This window comes from Castor canadensis, chromosome 6 (genome assembly GCF_047511655.1).
Source record: "Castor canadensis chromosome 6, mCasCan1.hap1v2, whole genome shotgun sequence".
In the NCBI taxonomy this organism is placed as follows: domain Eukaryota; kingdom Metazoa; phylum Chordata; class Mammalia; order Rodentia; family Castoridae; genus Castor; species Castor canadensis.
This window is the reverse complement of record NC_133391.1, coordinates 120528230-120544065: the sequence shown is the minus strand read 5'-3', so window position 1 is coordinate 120544065 and position 15836 is coordinate 120528230. Positions and strand designations below refer to the sequence as shown.

At 37.3% G+C, this 15836-nt stretch overlaps 1 protein-coding gene across 6 annotated transcripts in view; it reads left to right on the top strand.

Moving 5' to 3' along the window:
* The window catches only part of Cdk7 (cyclin dependent kinase 7), a 66916-nt gene that overhangs the window by 21580 nt on the left and 29500 nt on the right, over positions 1-15836 (top strand). For 3 of the 6 annotated variants that reach the window (XM_074077351.1, XM_020162671.2, XM_020162669.2), the window contains 4 exons: positions 7544-7630; positions 10800-10949; positions 13114-13261; positions 13614-13976. In XM_074077351.1, the coding sequence (XP_073933452.1) occupies positions 7544-7630; positions 10800-10949; positions 13114-13261; positions 13614-13642 (414 nt within the window). In that variant the 3' untranslated portion in view covers positions 13643-13976. Of the gene's footprint in view, positions 1-7543; positions 7631-10799; positions 10950-13113; positions 13262-13613; positions 13977-15836 lie in introns of those variants that run through there. The other 3 variants (XM_074077353.1, XM_074077354.1, XM_074077352.1) reach the window with 1 other exon arrangement.

Genomic DNA, 15836 nt, shown 5'->3' with positions numbered 1-15836 from the left:
ATGTCTATACTCCCTAAAGTAATCTACATGTTTAATGCAATTCCCATCAAAATTCCAATGACATTCATTAAAGACATTGCAAAATCTATCCTTAAATTTGTATGGAAACACAAGAGGCCACGAATAGCCAAGGCAATACTCAACAACGCTGGAGGTATCACAATACCTGACTTCAAACTATATTACAAAGCAATAACAATAAAAACAGCATGGTACTGGCACAAAAACAGACATGAAGACCAGTGGAACAGAATAGAGGATCCAGATATGAAGCCACACAACTATAAGCAACTTATCTTTGACAAAGGAGCTAAAAATATACGATGGAGAAATAGCAGCCTCTTCAACAAAAACTGCTGGGAAAACTGGTGAGCAGTCTGCAAAAAACTGAAACTAGATCCATGTATATCACCCTATACCAAGATTAACTCAAAATGGATCAAGGATCTTAATATCAGACCCCAAACTCTTAAGTTGATACAAGAAAGAGTAGGAAATACTCTGGAGTTAGTAGGTATAGGTAAGAACTTTCTCAGTGAAACCCCAGCAGCACAGCAACTAAGAGATAGCATAGATAAATGGGACCTCATAAAACTACAAAGCTTCTGTTCATCAAAAGAAATGGTCTCTAAACTGAAGAGAACACCCACAGAGTGGGAGAAAATATTTGCCAACTATACATCAGACAAAGGACTGATAACCAGAATATACAGGGAACTTAAAAAACTAAATTCTCCCAAAACTAATGAGCCAATAAAGAAATGGGCAAGTGAACTAAACAGAACTTTCTCAAAAGAAGAAATTCAAATGGCCAGAAAACACATGAAAAAATGCTCACCATCTCTAGCAATAAAGGAAATGCAAATTAAAACTACGCTAAGATTCCACCTCACCCCTGTTAGAATAGCCATCAGCAACAAGACCAACAACAGGTGTTGGCGAGGATGCGGGGAAAAAGGAACCCTCTTACACTGTTGGTGGGAATGTAGACTAGTACAACCACTCTGGAAAAAAATTTGGAGGCTACTTAAAAAGCTGGACATCGATCTACCATTTGATCCAGCAATACCACTCTTGGGGATATACCCAAAAGACTGTTACTCCAGAGGCACCTGCACATCCATGTTTATTGCGGCACTATTCACAATAGCCAAGTTATGGAAACAGCCAAGATGCCCCACCACTGCAAATGGATCAAGAAAATGTGGTATTTATATACAATGGAATTTTATGCAGCCATGAAGAAGAACAAAGTGTTACCATTGGTTGGTAAATGGATGGAATTGGAGAACATCATTCTGAGTGAGGTTAGCCTGGCCCAAAAGACCAAAAATCGTATGTTCTCCCTCATATGTGGACATTAGATCAAGGGCAAGCACAACAAGGGGATTGGACTATGAGCACATGATAAAAGCGAGAGCACACAAGGGAGGGGTGAGGATAGGTAAGACACCTAAAAAACTAGCTAGCATTTGTTGCCCTTAACGCAAAGAAACTAAAGCAGATACCTTAAAGCAACTGAGGCCAATAGGAAAAGGGGAACAGGTACTAGAGAAAAGGTTAGATCAAAAAGAATTAACCTAGAAGGTAACACATACGCACAGGAAATTAATGTGAGTCAATGCCCTGTATAGCTATCCTTATCTCAACCAGCAAAAACCCTTGTTCCTTCCTATTATTGCTTATACTCTCTCTACAACAAAATTAGAAATAAGGGCAAAATAGTTTCTGCTGGGTATTGGGGGGGTGAGAGGGAGGGGGCGGAGTGGGTGGTAAGGGAGGGGGTGGGGGCAGGGGGGAGAAATGACCCAAGCCTTGTATGCACATATGAATAATAAAAGAAAAATGAAAAAAAAAAAAAAACACTGGAGGTATCACAATACCTGACTTCAAACTATATTACAAAGCAATAACGATAAAAACAGCATGGTACTGGCACAAAAACAGACATGTAGACCAGTGGAACAGAATAGAGGACCCAGATATGAAGCCACACAACTATAACCAACTTGTCTTTGACAAAGGCTCTAAAAATATACAATGGAGAAAAGACAGCCTCTTCAACAAAAACTGCTGGGAAAACTGGTTAGCAGTCTGCAAAAAACTGAAACTAGATCCATGTATATCACCCTGTACCAATAGTAACTCAAAATGGATTAAGGATCTTAATATCAGACCCCAAACTCTAAAGTTGGTACAGGAAAGAGTAGGAAATACTCTGGAATTAATAGGTATAGGCAAGAACTTTCTCAGTGGAACCCCAGCAGCACAGCAACTAGGAGATAGCATAGATAAATGGGACATCATAAAACTAAAAAGCTTCTGCTCAACAAAAGAAATGGTCTCTAAACTGAAGAGAACACCCACAGAGTGAGAGAAGATATTTGCCAGGTACACATCAAAGGACTGATTACCAGAATATATAGGGAACTTAGAAAACTAAATTCTCCCAAAATTAATGAGCCAATAAAGAAATGGGCAAGTGAACTAAACAGAACTTTCTCAAAAGAAGAAATTCAAATGGCCAAAAAACACATGAAAAAATGCTCACCATCTCTAGCAATAAAGGAAATGCAAATTAAAACCACACTAAGATTCTACCTCACCCCTGTTAGAATAACCATCATTAGCAACACCACTAACAACAGGTGTTGGTGAGGATGCAGAGAAAAAGGAACCCTCTTACACTGTTGGTGGGAATGTAAACTAGTACAACCACCCTGGAAAAATTTGGAGGCTACTTAAAAAGCTAAACATTGATCTACCATTTGATCCAGCAATACCACTCTTGGGGATATACCCAAAAGACTGTGACACAGGTTACTCCAGAGGCACCTGTACACCCATGTTTATTGCAGCACTATTCACAATAGCCAAGTTATGGAAACAGCCAAGATGCCCCACCACTGCAAATGGATCAAGAAAATGTGGTATTTATATACAATGGAATTTTATGCAGCCATGAAGAAGAACAAAGTGTTACCATTGGTTGGTAAATGGATGGAATTGGAGAACATCATTCTGAGTGAGGTTAGCCTGGCCCAGAAGACCAAAAATCGTATGTTCTCCCTCATATGCAGACATTAGATCAAGGGCAAACACAACAAGGGGATTTGACTTTGATCACATGATAAAGCTAGAGCACAGAAGGGAGGTCTGAGGATAGGTAAGACACCTAAAAAACTAGATAGCATTTGTTGCCCTTAATGCCAAGAAACTAAAGCAGATACTTTAAAGCAACTGAGGCCAATAGGAGAAGGGGACCAGGAACTGGAGAAAAGGTTAATTCAAGAACAATTAACTTAGAAGTTAACACACATGCACAGGAAATTAATGTGAGTCAACTCCCTGTATAGCTGTCCTTATCTCAACTAGCCAAAACCCTTGGTCCTTCCTATTATTGCTTACACTCTCTCTTCAACAAAATTAGAGATAAGGGCAAAATAGTTTCTGCTGGGTAGCAAGGGGGTAGCGGGGGAGAGGGAGGGGAAGGTGGTTGTAAAGGAGGGGATGGGGGAAGGGGGGGGAGAAATGACCCAAACATTGTATGCACATATGAATAAATAAAAATTAAAAAAAGATTTGAATCTGAAAAAAAAAATTGTAAAGGAGGAAGGCCTTAAACGAAAAGATAGAGAAAAGAAGCAGAGCAAAGAGAATTAAAAATGTAACGAGGCTGTTGTGCATCTCCCTCTGAGCGCCCAGCACACCTGATCCCCCAGCTTTCTGCATGTCTGTCTGTCTATTCTTTGTCCTTTCTGCATCTCCCATTGCCCCCATTTAGGTCAGCAGTAATAGGAGCAAGAGAAAACTCGCTCCACAGGTAACATGAGAATAAAGAGAGTGTATAAGTATTTACATCAGGGCTGGAGGCATGGCTCAAGTGGTAAGGCCCCTGAGTTCAGACCCCACTACCACCAAAAAACAAAGCAACAAGAACAAGAACTATCATTTCCTTTCTTAGAAAGATATTGGAAGATGTGTTTTACTATGAGAACAAACCCAGTGAAAGACATGTGGTCCATGGAGCATGAGATTTAATGCAGAAAAGAAGTGAGTAGAATTCCATGTTTAGTAGTGAAGAGAAGTTTTGAGAAAAAAGGTGTGGATCAGGCCTAGCAAGCAAATTGTCTTAGACCAGAGCAAGTGAGGTGAGTGCTTTAGCAGAGTTGTTGTCCAAAAAGAAAGAATTTCAAAACAGCACAAGCCTGTAATCCAGGCTGAGGCAGGCGGATCAAAGGTTCAATGCTCACCTGGGCTATATAATAAAACCCTGTCTCAAAGAAAACTGAAAACAGAACTGATGGATTATGATAGGCTTGATCATATAAAAAAGATATTGAATAATTAGAATCTTAAACCTTAGTACAAAGAAAAAGTTGTCAAATTGTGAGGTCAGCAGGAGTTGGAGGCGGAAGGCTAGAAATTCATTGGCTCTTTGAAAAGCAAATTGTACAAGAAGGAAGATAATCTTACTATTGGCTCTACAGCAAACACAAATTTCATGGCTAAGTGATAGAGCACTGCCTAGCAAGAGGGAAGCCCTGAATTCAATCCCAAGTACTGCCAAAAATAAAAAAACTAGAAATAAAAAACTGAAATAAGAGGGAGAGGAGAGATGGGTCAAAGGAATGATTTTGTTAAGTCTATAGTATTAATCACTATTTTATTGCACCTCATGTAGTAATTTAATATAAATAAAATACAAAACTTAAATTCTGATTCCAAAACATCTTTTCCTTTGGGAAGAAAAGTTGCTAGTATGGATCTATTCAAACATGCAAAAGTAGAGAGTAGTAAAATGAGGATACATATACCCAGCAACCAGCTTTACTAGTTCTTAATTGCGACCAGTTTTATTTCACTTTATTTATACTCTGCCACACTATATTTTTGACCGTAAATCTGAGATACCAAATAATTATATTCATATATTACTTTATTAATTATCTCTCAAAGATGATAATTTATTATAGCCACAATATTATAATCTGAAGGAATTCCTTAAATAATAATTGAATACCCAGTTTAGTATGTCAGATTTTCCCCAGTTTTTCTTACAAATGTCTTTTATAGTTGTCTTGATCAAATTGGGACCCAGAATCCTACATTAGGTGGCTTATTTTAATATAATTTTTGACCTACAAATTCACATCCTTAAAATCTGAGTAAGTTGTCCACTTGTCCAGTTTACATTGGTGGTTTGCAAAGTGAGGGTGGGTACACTGCACCATGTAAGGGAAAAGTTAATCCTTAAGGATATAAAAAGAAAATATGAAAATGTCTGAAAATAATTACTTTGATCATTTAATATTCCTAATTTTGTGTAATTTTAATATGAGTACAGTTTTTTAATTTATAAATATGGATGTTAAGTTAAACTTTTGAAATAGTTTACAAAAATAAAGATGTAGCTGAAAGGTGAAGGACCAATCCCGGGACACATTCCCTAAGCGTGACCAGAGAGCAGTTGGGAAAAATGTCCACTGGATTTAAGGGGTAGGGTGTTTTACAATAACATTTTGAAGAGAAGAACCACAGCCTACACTGGCTGTAGATAAGAGGAAGAAGGACAGTGTGAAGCCAGCAAAATCCTGAAATAGGAGGTTAATTCACAAAGAGAAATCTGTGCTGTTTCTTGGCTGGTTAGTTCCAAAAGCAGAATGCAGCATGGCCTTGATGAGTCATTGGTAGCAGATAGGAAAGGAATATGGAACAGTTTTTGTTGTTGATTTAGTTTGAAGCTGTAAGTTAAAATGGCCTTCTCTTACCTCTTTTCTCCCTCCATTCTCAGGCCCATAACTTAATTTAGGACACCTTGGGATTCTCTTATCAGAGATTATTTAAGTCCAGGTCCAATTAGAAATAGAAACCACACTAATTTGTTCAGGGAAGTTTTATATAAAGACTTAAGTATAACAGAACATTGGAATAATGAGGGATTGTCTATTAAGTAAAGTGAACAAATGACTGTAGGAGTAGCAGAAGCACCATTGCACTTCGATCACCCAAGGACAAGGACTTCTGGGCTGAGATCTAGACATTGTTGAAGTGGGCAGATGAAGCTCACTACATGGCAGAAAAGTTTCTGTGGATTTGTACTGTAGAACTTGTCAGAAAGTTGCTTTCTGGAATGTGCTAGAAATCAAGCACAGGATGCTGAGGAAAGCTGTTCAAGAAGAAAAGTGTCTGGAAGCAGTCTGCTAGAGAACTGACTGGGGGAAGGAAGTGAGGGAAGTGGCTGCTGTCTGCCCACACTGCTGGAGCAGAGCCCTGAAGAATTAACTGCCCATGCCACATGCTGCAGAAGCTTGGTGGTAGAGAACCACAGTGTGCCACAGGAGTCAGCTAAGCAAGCATACCACAAAGCAAAGCCTTTCTTTCCTATAGTCATTCAGCATCCTTCAGTGCACACTGGTGAAAGAGAAGTATTTAAAGAGCCCAGGTCTGTTTTCTATAGAGAAGGAAAGGTGAATTTGGAACTGAAAAGCAATAAATTGATGACTGGAACCAGAGGTGATTTTGTGTTTGTTTTTGCTGGTGAAAATGTTAGAAGGGACTAGAATTGTAGCTCAGTTGTAGAACACTTGCTCAGTATGTGCAAGGCCCTGGATTTGATCCCTAGTATTGAAAATTAATTAACTTAATTACATTAAAATGTTTGAGACCTTGTTCTTAATCTCAGGTTTTCCCAGGGAGTCTATAAATGTTTTGAAAGCCCTAAAAAAGTGCTGAAGGCCATTGTTGTTCACAGAGTAGAGAGAAATGCCTTTTATCTTCCACACATTTACATAGCATCTGAGAAAAACGAATTGGAAAATGATATTTGTAACAGAGATTTTGATCATTTCTTACCAGTTCACTAATTTTTAATTGTTTAATCCTCTTTTATAGTTTGCCAGTCTGCTTCTTCAAAGAGAGTTTGCTAAGAAATATTACCAGTGTATTCTCTTCCCTCCCAGCCTTGTGCCTTTCTTAAAACAGTTTTCTTCCTTCCACTCTTCCTCTGGCTCACTGCTGCTCATACCTCATATTTTACTGCCACTTCCTTTAGGAAGTATTCCCCGACCCATCCAGAGTGAGCTGTGTTAATCCTCTGTGGTCTAGGATCCTGTTAAGCACACCGTATATTAAATGTCTGTTTGCCTCTATCACCACCTCCACAAAAAGTTTTATTAAAGATTTTATGGAGTGATCCTGTTGAGTTTACTGACTTAAAAAAATTAAGGAGCAAAAGGGTGGAGGGGTAAGGGGGTATAGCTCAGTGATAGACCACTTGCATAGCATGCATAAGGCCCTGGGTTTGATTCTCCAAGCCACACATATGTGTGTGTGTGTACACATACATGGAGTGAATAAAATGGGTTGTTATGATATTGCTTACTTTGATAGCTGTGGCAGGAGCTAATACCACATCCATTATACCTCAGACTGAATTTTTAATATTTGTTACAGACTTTTAGTTTTTCTTATTAAATTTATGGTATTATTTATATAACTATCACAGACCACCTTGAAATATCTGTCTCTTGCTTTCTTTCAGGTTCCTTTTTTGCCGGGAGATTCAGACCTTGATCAACTAACAAGAATATTTGAAACTTTGGGCACACCAACTGAGGAACAGTGGCCTGTAAGCTTTCATATATTTTCTTTGAATTGTATTTAGGATTCTGTAAAGTTACTTGTCATACGCTTTCTACAGTGCCTTCATGACTATTAAAGAAATTTCTTTATTGCTTTTTTTTTTTTTTTTTTTTTTTGTGGTGCTAAGGATTGAGCCCAGGGCCTTGCACATGCTAGGCAAGTGCTCTACCACTGAGCTACATCCCAACCTTTATTGTCTTAAATTACTAGTAATGTATCCTTATTACAAAAGTTCAAATTATAAAATACAAAAACGAAAACATTAAAATTGTGACATTCTATTCAACATCTTATGTTCTTATAGTCTTTCTCCCCACTTTTCCAAGTTACTCATTGCTCACAGTTTAGTGTAAAGCTGTGCTATGAGTGTATGCTTACAAACATACACAGTAGGATTGCAGTTACTTTTATTCAGTCTTTAATAAAAATAAGGGCTGGGGCCAGGCTAGGATCTGTAATCCTAGCTACTTGAGAAGCAGAGATCAGGATGCTTGAGGATCCAGGCCAGCCCAGCTAAATAGTTTGTGAGACCCTATTGAAAATACCCACCACAAATAAGGGCTGATGAGTAGCTCAAGTGGTAGAGAGCCTGCTTAGCAAATGTGAAGCCCTGAGTTCAAACCCAAGTACTGCCAAAAAAAAAAATTTTTAAATGGGGGCTGGGGATATAGTTCAGTGCTAGAGCATGTTTATCATTAACATGCTCAAGGCCCTGGTTTAACTCTCAGCTCCAAAAGAAAAAAAAGTTGGGCAAGGCAGCTCATGCTGTTCAGGAGGTGGAGATCAGGAGGATTGAGGTTCAAAGTTAAAAAGTTACCAAACCCTATCTCAACAAATGAGCTGAGTGTGGTATTATGTACTGTAATCCCAGCTCTATGAGAGACATAGGTAGGTTGATCTCATCCAGGCCAACCCTGGCAGACTTCAAACCCCAGTACTGCCCTTTCCCCACCCCCATCCCCCAAAAAGAAAAGAGAAAAAAAGGAAGAGATCACACTTTAGTTTTGTTTTGCTAAGAACATGGCTCTTTTTGCTTAACATAAATTGCTGATCTTTTTCTTTAAATGGCTATGCAATATATTCTCTCTCTTGTTTTTTTGAGACAGGGTCTTGTCATATAAACCCAGGCCACCCTTGAACTCATGATCCTCCTACTCAGCCTCTCATGTGCTGAGATTACACCCATCTTGAGAATATTCTCTTACGGCTATTTCATGTTAGTTAACCAATGCCTTCTTGATAGATTTATGTATATTTATAGTATCATTAACATAATGAAGATGTTACAGTTTTATGATTATTTTATTTCATTATATTATCTTAAAGAAAGATATAAAGCCAGGTACAGTGGTATACTGATACAGTGTCAGCACTGAGAAGGCTGAGGCAAAAAGATTGAGCCCAGAAGTTCTAGACCAGCATGCACTACAAAGCAAGATCCTGTCTCAAAAAAAAAGAAAGAAAAGACACTAAATTTGTTGTAAAATTTGTAGCAATTTAACTTGCTAAATTTTACATTACAGTTCAGTAATATATTCTCATTTACTCATTCTTCAAATAAAATTGTAGAACTTTAGGTTTTCCTTTACATTGTAGCCCAGGTTCTGAGAAATAAATGTTAGAAAAGAGAAAATTTGGTCTGGAGGTGTGGCTAAAGTGCTTGCCTAACAAGCATGAGGCTCTACTGCTTGAGCCATGCCTCCCACCCCATTTTGGTGTTTTGAGACAGGCTCTTGTCCTATAGCCCAGGCTGGCCTTGAACTTGTGATCCTCTTGCTTCCTAATGCTGGGTTTATAGACTTGTACCACTGCACCCAGCTTCTAGATTTTAGTTCTGACCAAGTTTATTTTACCAGTTTTTCCATTAATGGATCATGCATTTGGTGTCGAGTTGAAGAAGATTTTTTGCCTAGATCAAAGATTTTTCTGACAAGTTTTTGGAGGCTTTTTCCCTAAAAGTTTTGTTTTGTTTTGTTTTTGGTGGTACTGCGTGTTTGAACTCAGGGCCTCACAGTTGCAGGCAGGCGTTTTACCACTTGAGTCACGCCCCCAGCCCTTTCCTTGTGAAGGTTTTTTTGAGATAAGATCTCTGGAACTGAACTGTTTGCTCAGAGCTGGCTTTAAACCTCAATTCTCCTGATGTCTGCCTTCTGAATAGCTAGCATTACAGGCATGAGCCCCCAGTGCCTGGCTAGGCTTCTTTTTTTTTTGCCTTTGTATGTCTAAGTGCTCCAGCACCATCTGCTGAAAAGATTTATTTTTGTTGACTTGCTTTTGTACCTTCTTTGGGCAAATACTTCTGGATTTCTGGGTCTTCTGTAGTGTCCCCTTGATCCGTGTGTCTATCAATACCACAGCCTTAGCCAGGTATGGTGGCACATGCCTAAAATCCAGCTGTTTGAGAGGCGGAGGCAGGATGGCAAGTTTGAGGCCACCCCAGGTAAAAGTTATCTAGACCCTCTCCCCAAAACAAACTACAAAAACAGGGCTGGGAGAAAGCCTGCTAGCCTATTACACAGAAAGTCTTGCGTTCATTCCCTAGCACTGCAAGGAGAAAAAACCCTACAGTCTCAAAGCAATTATATATTAAGTCTTGAAATCAGGTAGAATAATAATTCTCACTTTTTTCTTTTCTAAATTGTTTCAGCTACTCTAGTCTTTTGCCTTTCTGTGTAAATTTTAGAATATCCAGTCTATATGTATATTAATTTTGTCAACAGTTTAATAAGGGTTACATTAAACTTGTATCAGAGAATTAATTTCCTTGCTGTGTTGACTCTTCTCACCATTTTACGTGGATCTCTATGTCATAAGCATTGAGTAAATAGCTTTTGGTAAATGAGTCTATACATGTTTTGTTAGGTTTTTTTGTTTTTTTAACCTATCCTTTATTTCTTTCTAGTATGATTGTAACATGTTGTTAATCTTGGTGTTCACATATTCATGGTTATATATAAAACTACAATCTTTTAAAAAAATATTTATCTTATGTCATGTAGCCTTACTTTACTCTGTAGTCTAGAGTTTTATTTCTTTTTTTTAGGATTTTCTACTTAGATTATCATGTCATCTGCAAATATGAGTTTTGTTTCTTTATTCCATCTATATGCCTTTAATCCTTTACTTAAACTTGAACTATCAAAATATTTTTGCAGGACATGTGTAGTCTTCCAGATTATGTGACGTTTAAGAGTTTCCCTGGAATCCCATTGCAACACATCTTCATTGCAGCAGGAGATGACTTGCTAGATCTCATACAAGGCTTATTCTTATTTAACCCATGTACTCGAATTACAGCCTCACAGGTATTTTAGCATGTTTTCTCTATATTAGAAAATATTGGGGAAGTCTTCACAGTAGCATTGATACAATAAGAGTTGACTTTCATAAATAATAAAAAACTTTGTGTCTTTATCCCAAACTACAAACTCTGTTCAGACTGGTATTAAATTATTTTATGTAGAAATAATTAAAGGAGAGTTTATACTTGCTTGGAAACATACATGTATAGATATCCGTATTTTATTATTTTTTTTTTGGCAGTACTAGGTTTGAACCACTCATTAATTGGCTTCCGTAGCTTACCTATAGATGAAAAAAATCAAGGCTTTTGTATTTGTTAAGAAATTAGTGTGTGTCAATTGCACTCTTAATATGTTAATTTAAATCTTGTGGCAAGCCTAATACTGCATTAAATGCAGGTCAGAAATGCATACTGGTCATTGTTAGTCAGAAAGTATAATGGAGAAAAAAAGGTATAGTCAGATACAATTGCATGCTTACTAGAAATTGAAAGATTCTAGCAATAAAACATAAACTGAAACTGACAGTTATTTAAAAGAAAGAAGATTCAAGCTGAAGAAAAATTTGGAAGACCAAGAATATCTGCTCTTAAAAGAAGGGAGAGCTGGGAATGTAGCTCATTGGTAGAGTACTTGACTACCATACATAGTCTTTGGTTCAATCCCTAGCACCACCAAATTAAATAAAGAAGGGAGAGAAAAAAATAGTGAAAATAAACTGAAAAATGGAGGCAGTTTAACAAACAAAAATTTAAGCCTTGCAGACTAGGTTTAAAAAATTTTCTTTGTTATAAAAACAAAGCCACCTAAAAAGGGTACTATCACAAACACTCAGTTGGAGCATAGCAATGCAGAAATGTAATACAGTACAATGATTTGATCTTGCAAAGGCAGAAACTAATTAAAATTAAATTTCACAGGTTTTCATACCTAACATAACCTATCAGTACACACAATGTGTCAAGTATATGAAGTGATTTTTTTTCTCCCTTAGGTTTGGTATAGACTAAATCATTTGGTATAGACAAAATGCATTTACTTTTCTAAGTCTTCTCACTATAGCAGTACATGGTATATTAGTATATAAACATACTTGATATTTTACCAGTTAAAATTAACATTCTGACTTAAAACTTACTGAAAAATACTTGTAATAACCTATGTGGGTAGAATTTTGTTAGATTGGGTTATATTTTGATAGAATTTTATAAAATGGATTTTAGGGTGGTAGAGTGGTTCAAGCTGTTAAGAGCACCTGCCTAGCCAGGGTAAGGCCCTGAGTTCAAACGCCAATGCTGCTGCTACTGCAAAAAAAAAAAAAGGGTTTTGTCTCACGAATATCTGCATTAAAGTTGAAATAAGATACCTTTCCTTTCTTAGATCTCTGTATATTCCAGAATCAGTTTAATTTACTTATAATACTGTTATAGCTTATAAGTAATACTTTAGAGGGCTGGTGGAGTGGCTTACGTGGTAGAGCACCTGCCTAGCAAGCACAAGCCCTGAGTTCAAACCCCAGTGCTGCCCCACCCCACCAAAAAAAAGGATGAAACTATTTTTCTTGGAACTGTGAACCCAAGTAAAGAAAATACATTATACGACATTGGACTGGTGGTTAATATAAATAACCTTTGACCAGTCCTTCCAAGGAAAATTTCTTCCCATTTACAATGGATTGTCGTATTGTAATTCATTGGTTCCAACCTATTGCATCTTAGAAAGCCTTTAAAGAATTTGTTTTCGTTATTTGGAATTTGAATGCATATGGATGTTGTGACAAACTTGTAAGTTCTTTTTAAGCAAGTTTCTATTTTGAACTATACAGCTCATAATGTTTAGAGAACCAAAATGTACAGTATTGCATTAGTACTGTCATTGACAGTACTAGTCAGTTTAGTGCACAATTAACATAGGCTATTCAACTGTGAAAACATTAGAAGGGAATCTCTTTCTTATGGTAATTGAATTATCAGCCAGTCTGAAGGTGCTAGATGGTTTTTTGTAGTAATCTGCGTGTCCAAATACTTAACACTAATATTTCTTTGTTTTGGGAGTAGGGTTGTTCACATGGTATTTTTAATGTTCTCAACAATTCTGGAGTTTGTTTTAATATATACAATACAGTTACTCACATAAAATCTTACTTTGGTTTCTTTTCTTTGAAAAGGCATTGAAAACTAAGTACTTTAGTAACCGGCCAGGACCAACACCTGGCTCTCAACTGCCAAGACCAAACTGTCCAGTGGAAGCCTTAAAGGAGCAGTCAAATCCAGCCATGGCGACAAAACGGAAAAGAACAGAGGCCTTGGAACAAGGTAAAAATCCACATGCTTATAAGAAACCAAATGACATCAGAAAGCATAGTAACTGAAATGGCAGCTAAGAAAGGTAGCTTGTGAGCTACCTTTACTTTTTTGTATTTACTTTTATAAGTTGTATAAAATAGAATGCTATTAAATGTTTGCTCCCATTGAGGGTACTTCAGGCACTTTTGACTACTCCTCACGTTGTGAGAACTATTGAGGTGTATCTTCTTTCCATAAATTCCTATATGCTTAATGTTTAACAAGTGCCAGTAAGTAAAGTAATGGAGTTGGAAAATACAGGGACTGCTTAAAATACTAGAAGACTAAATGCAAACCACCTTTTTGTTTTGTTTTGCTTTAGGAGGATTGCCCAAGAAGCTAATTTTTTAGTTACAGAGACCATGGACAGTATTTTACTACTGAAGGAAATAGTCCAAAAGGCAAATAATGGAACAATAGTAAACATTAAATAAATGCTGTAGAAATGAATTTGTAAATATTCTATACATGTAAAATATGTAAAACTGGGTGCTATTTTATTAAATGTATTTTAAAATAAAAATGGGAAGTTTAGGTCTCTGAAATGTAGATTTAAGAATGCATTAGGGAAACCCTAATAAAAATAATTACCAAAAAAAAAAAAAAGAAAAAAACAAAGCAAGGAAAAGGATTATCAGTTATTTTGAAGCTCTGGCCAATAAAATAATAAAGTATCATAAATTTATAGGAGCCAGGGGTTTTGTGTATTTTTAAATAAATATTTGCATTGTGGCAAATATTTACTACCCAGACTTAGCAAATATTAACACCCTAGATATACTAAAATAAGCAAATTGCAGTATAAATTTAAGCAAATGGTACAGATAAAATTGATAGAGTATTAATACTTTATCCCATTCGGTATTTTTTTGTTGTTTTTACTCTTCTCATGGGAAATGGCTCTCAGGAAATCAGTACATATCTTCCCATGGTCTCATTCTGCTATGTAGTAATGATAATGTATGCAGCAGTGTTTTGGGTTTCAAAATTGAATATGAATGACACTATATTTCATACTGTGATTTTTTTTCAACTTTTTTTTCTTCCACATTAATGTACATAAATCTAATTAACTTGGTTTTTTTGTTGTTATTGTTGTTTGGCGGTATGGGGTTTGAATTCAGGGCCACCTGAGCCATTCCACCAGCCCTAACTAACTTGCTTTAACTGCCTTACAATATAATAATATAATAGATCTCATATATATAACACTATCCATGCTTTATTTATGGGCTGTGTTATTTTTCCATTGCTATGTAAAAATTACCATAAAATGTAGCAGCTTAAAGTAACACAAATTTGGGACTCTGGATGTAGCTCAGTGTAGTACTTACCTAGCATTTATGAGGCCCTGGCTTCATTCCCAGCACTGCTAAATACAGAAGTAAAGTAACACAGATTTATTTCTTCACAGTTCTCAGGTGAAGTTTGTTCAGTTGTGGGGTTTTTTGTTTTGATTTTTTATTTTATAAATTATACTGGAGTTTGAATTCAGGGTTTTACACTTTCTAGGCAAGCACTCTACTGCTTAGGCAATATCCCCAGCCTTCTGTGTTTTTTATTTAGGGTTTCACAAGGTCAAAATTAAGGTGTTGGTTAGATGAGATCTTATATGAAGACTGTAGGGGCCTCAAAACCCCACCTCCCCACCTGTTCTCCCAGCTGGGTTAAATGGTGACATTGACATAGACTAATAGTAGCTAGGATTACAGGTGTGAGTCACCAGCACTCATCCCAGAGTGGTGTATTTTTACCTCTTTCAAGGCTCTAGGGGTAATCTGCTCCTGCAGGGTTTTTTTTGGCAGGGGGAGAGCTGAGGTTTTGAACTCAGGGCTTTGCCCTTATAAAGCAGGCTTTCTCCTGCTTGAGCAAAACCTCCACTCCATTTTACTCTGCTTATTTTGGAGATGGGATTTCAAGAACTGTTTGCCCGGGCTGGCCTCAAACCTCTTATCTTCCTGATCTCACCCTCCCAAGTAGCTAGGAGTATAGGCATAAACTACTGCACCGAGCAAGGAGTTCTATTTTCTAGGGCCTCATGTATGTTAAGTGAGTGCTGTACCACTCAGCTACATCCCCAGTGCCAGTTTTTACAGTTTTGAAGCCCCAAGCATTGTGGCTGTTAGCCAGGGGCTTCTCTCGGCTTTTTTTTGAGACAGGTATTTTGTTGCCCAAGCTGGCCTTGAACCTGTGACCCTCCTGCCTCAGTCTCCTGACTAGCAGGGATTACAGGCTTGTTCTACCATACTCGGCTCTCTAAGTTTGTTAAGGCACCTCACATGTCTTGTCATGTAGCACTCACCATCTTCAAGCTAGCAACAAAGCATTGAGTCCTTGTGCCCCAAATCCTCATGTGCTACCACAAGCAAAAACTACTTTAAAAAAAAAAGCTCCCTGATTTGGCTATCCATATATTAAGGTGAGTTCACCTAAGATTTTAATTTCATCTTAAAAATACCTTCATCCCAACATAGCAATGGATCGCATCAGAAAAGGAATATTGGAAGGGCCATTTTTAGAATTCTGCCACATGGACATTTAAGTT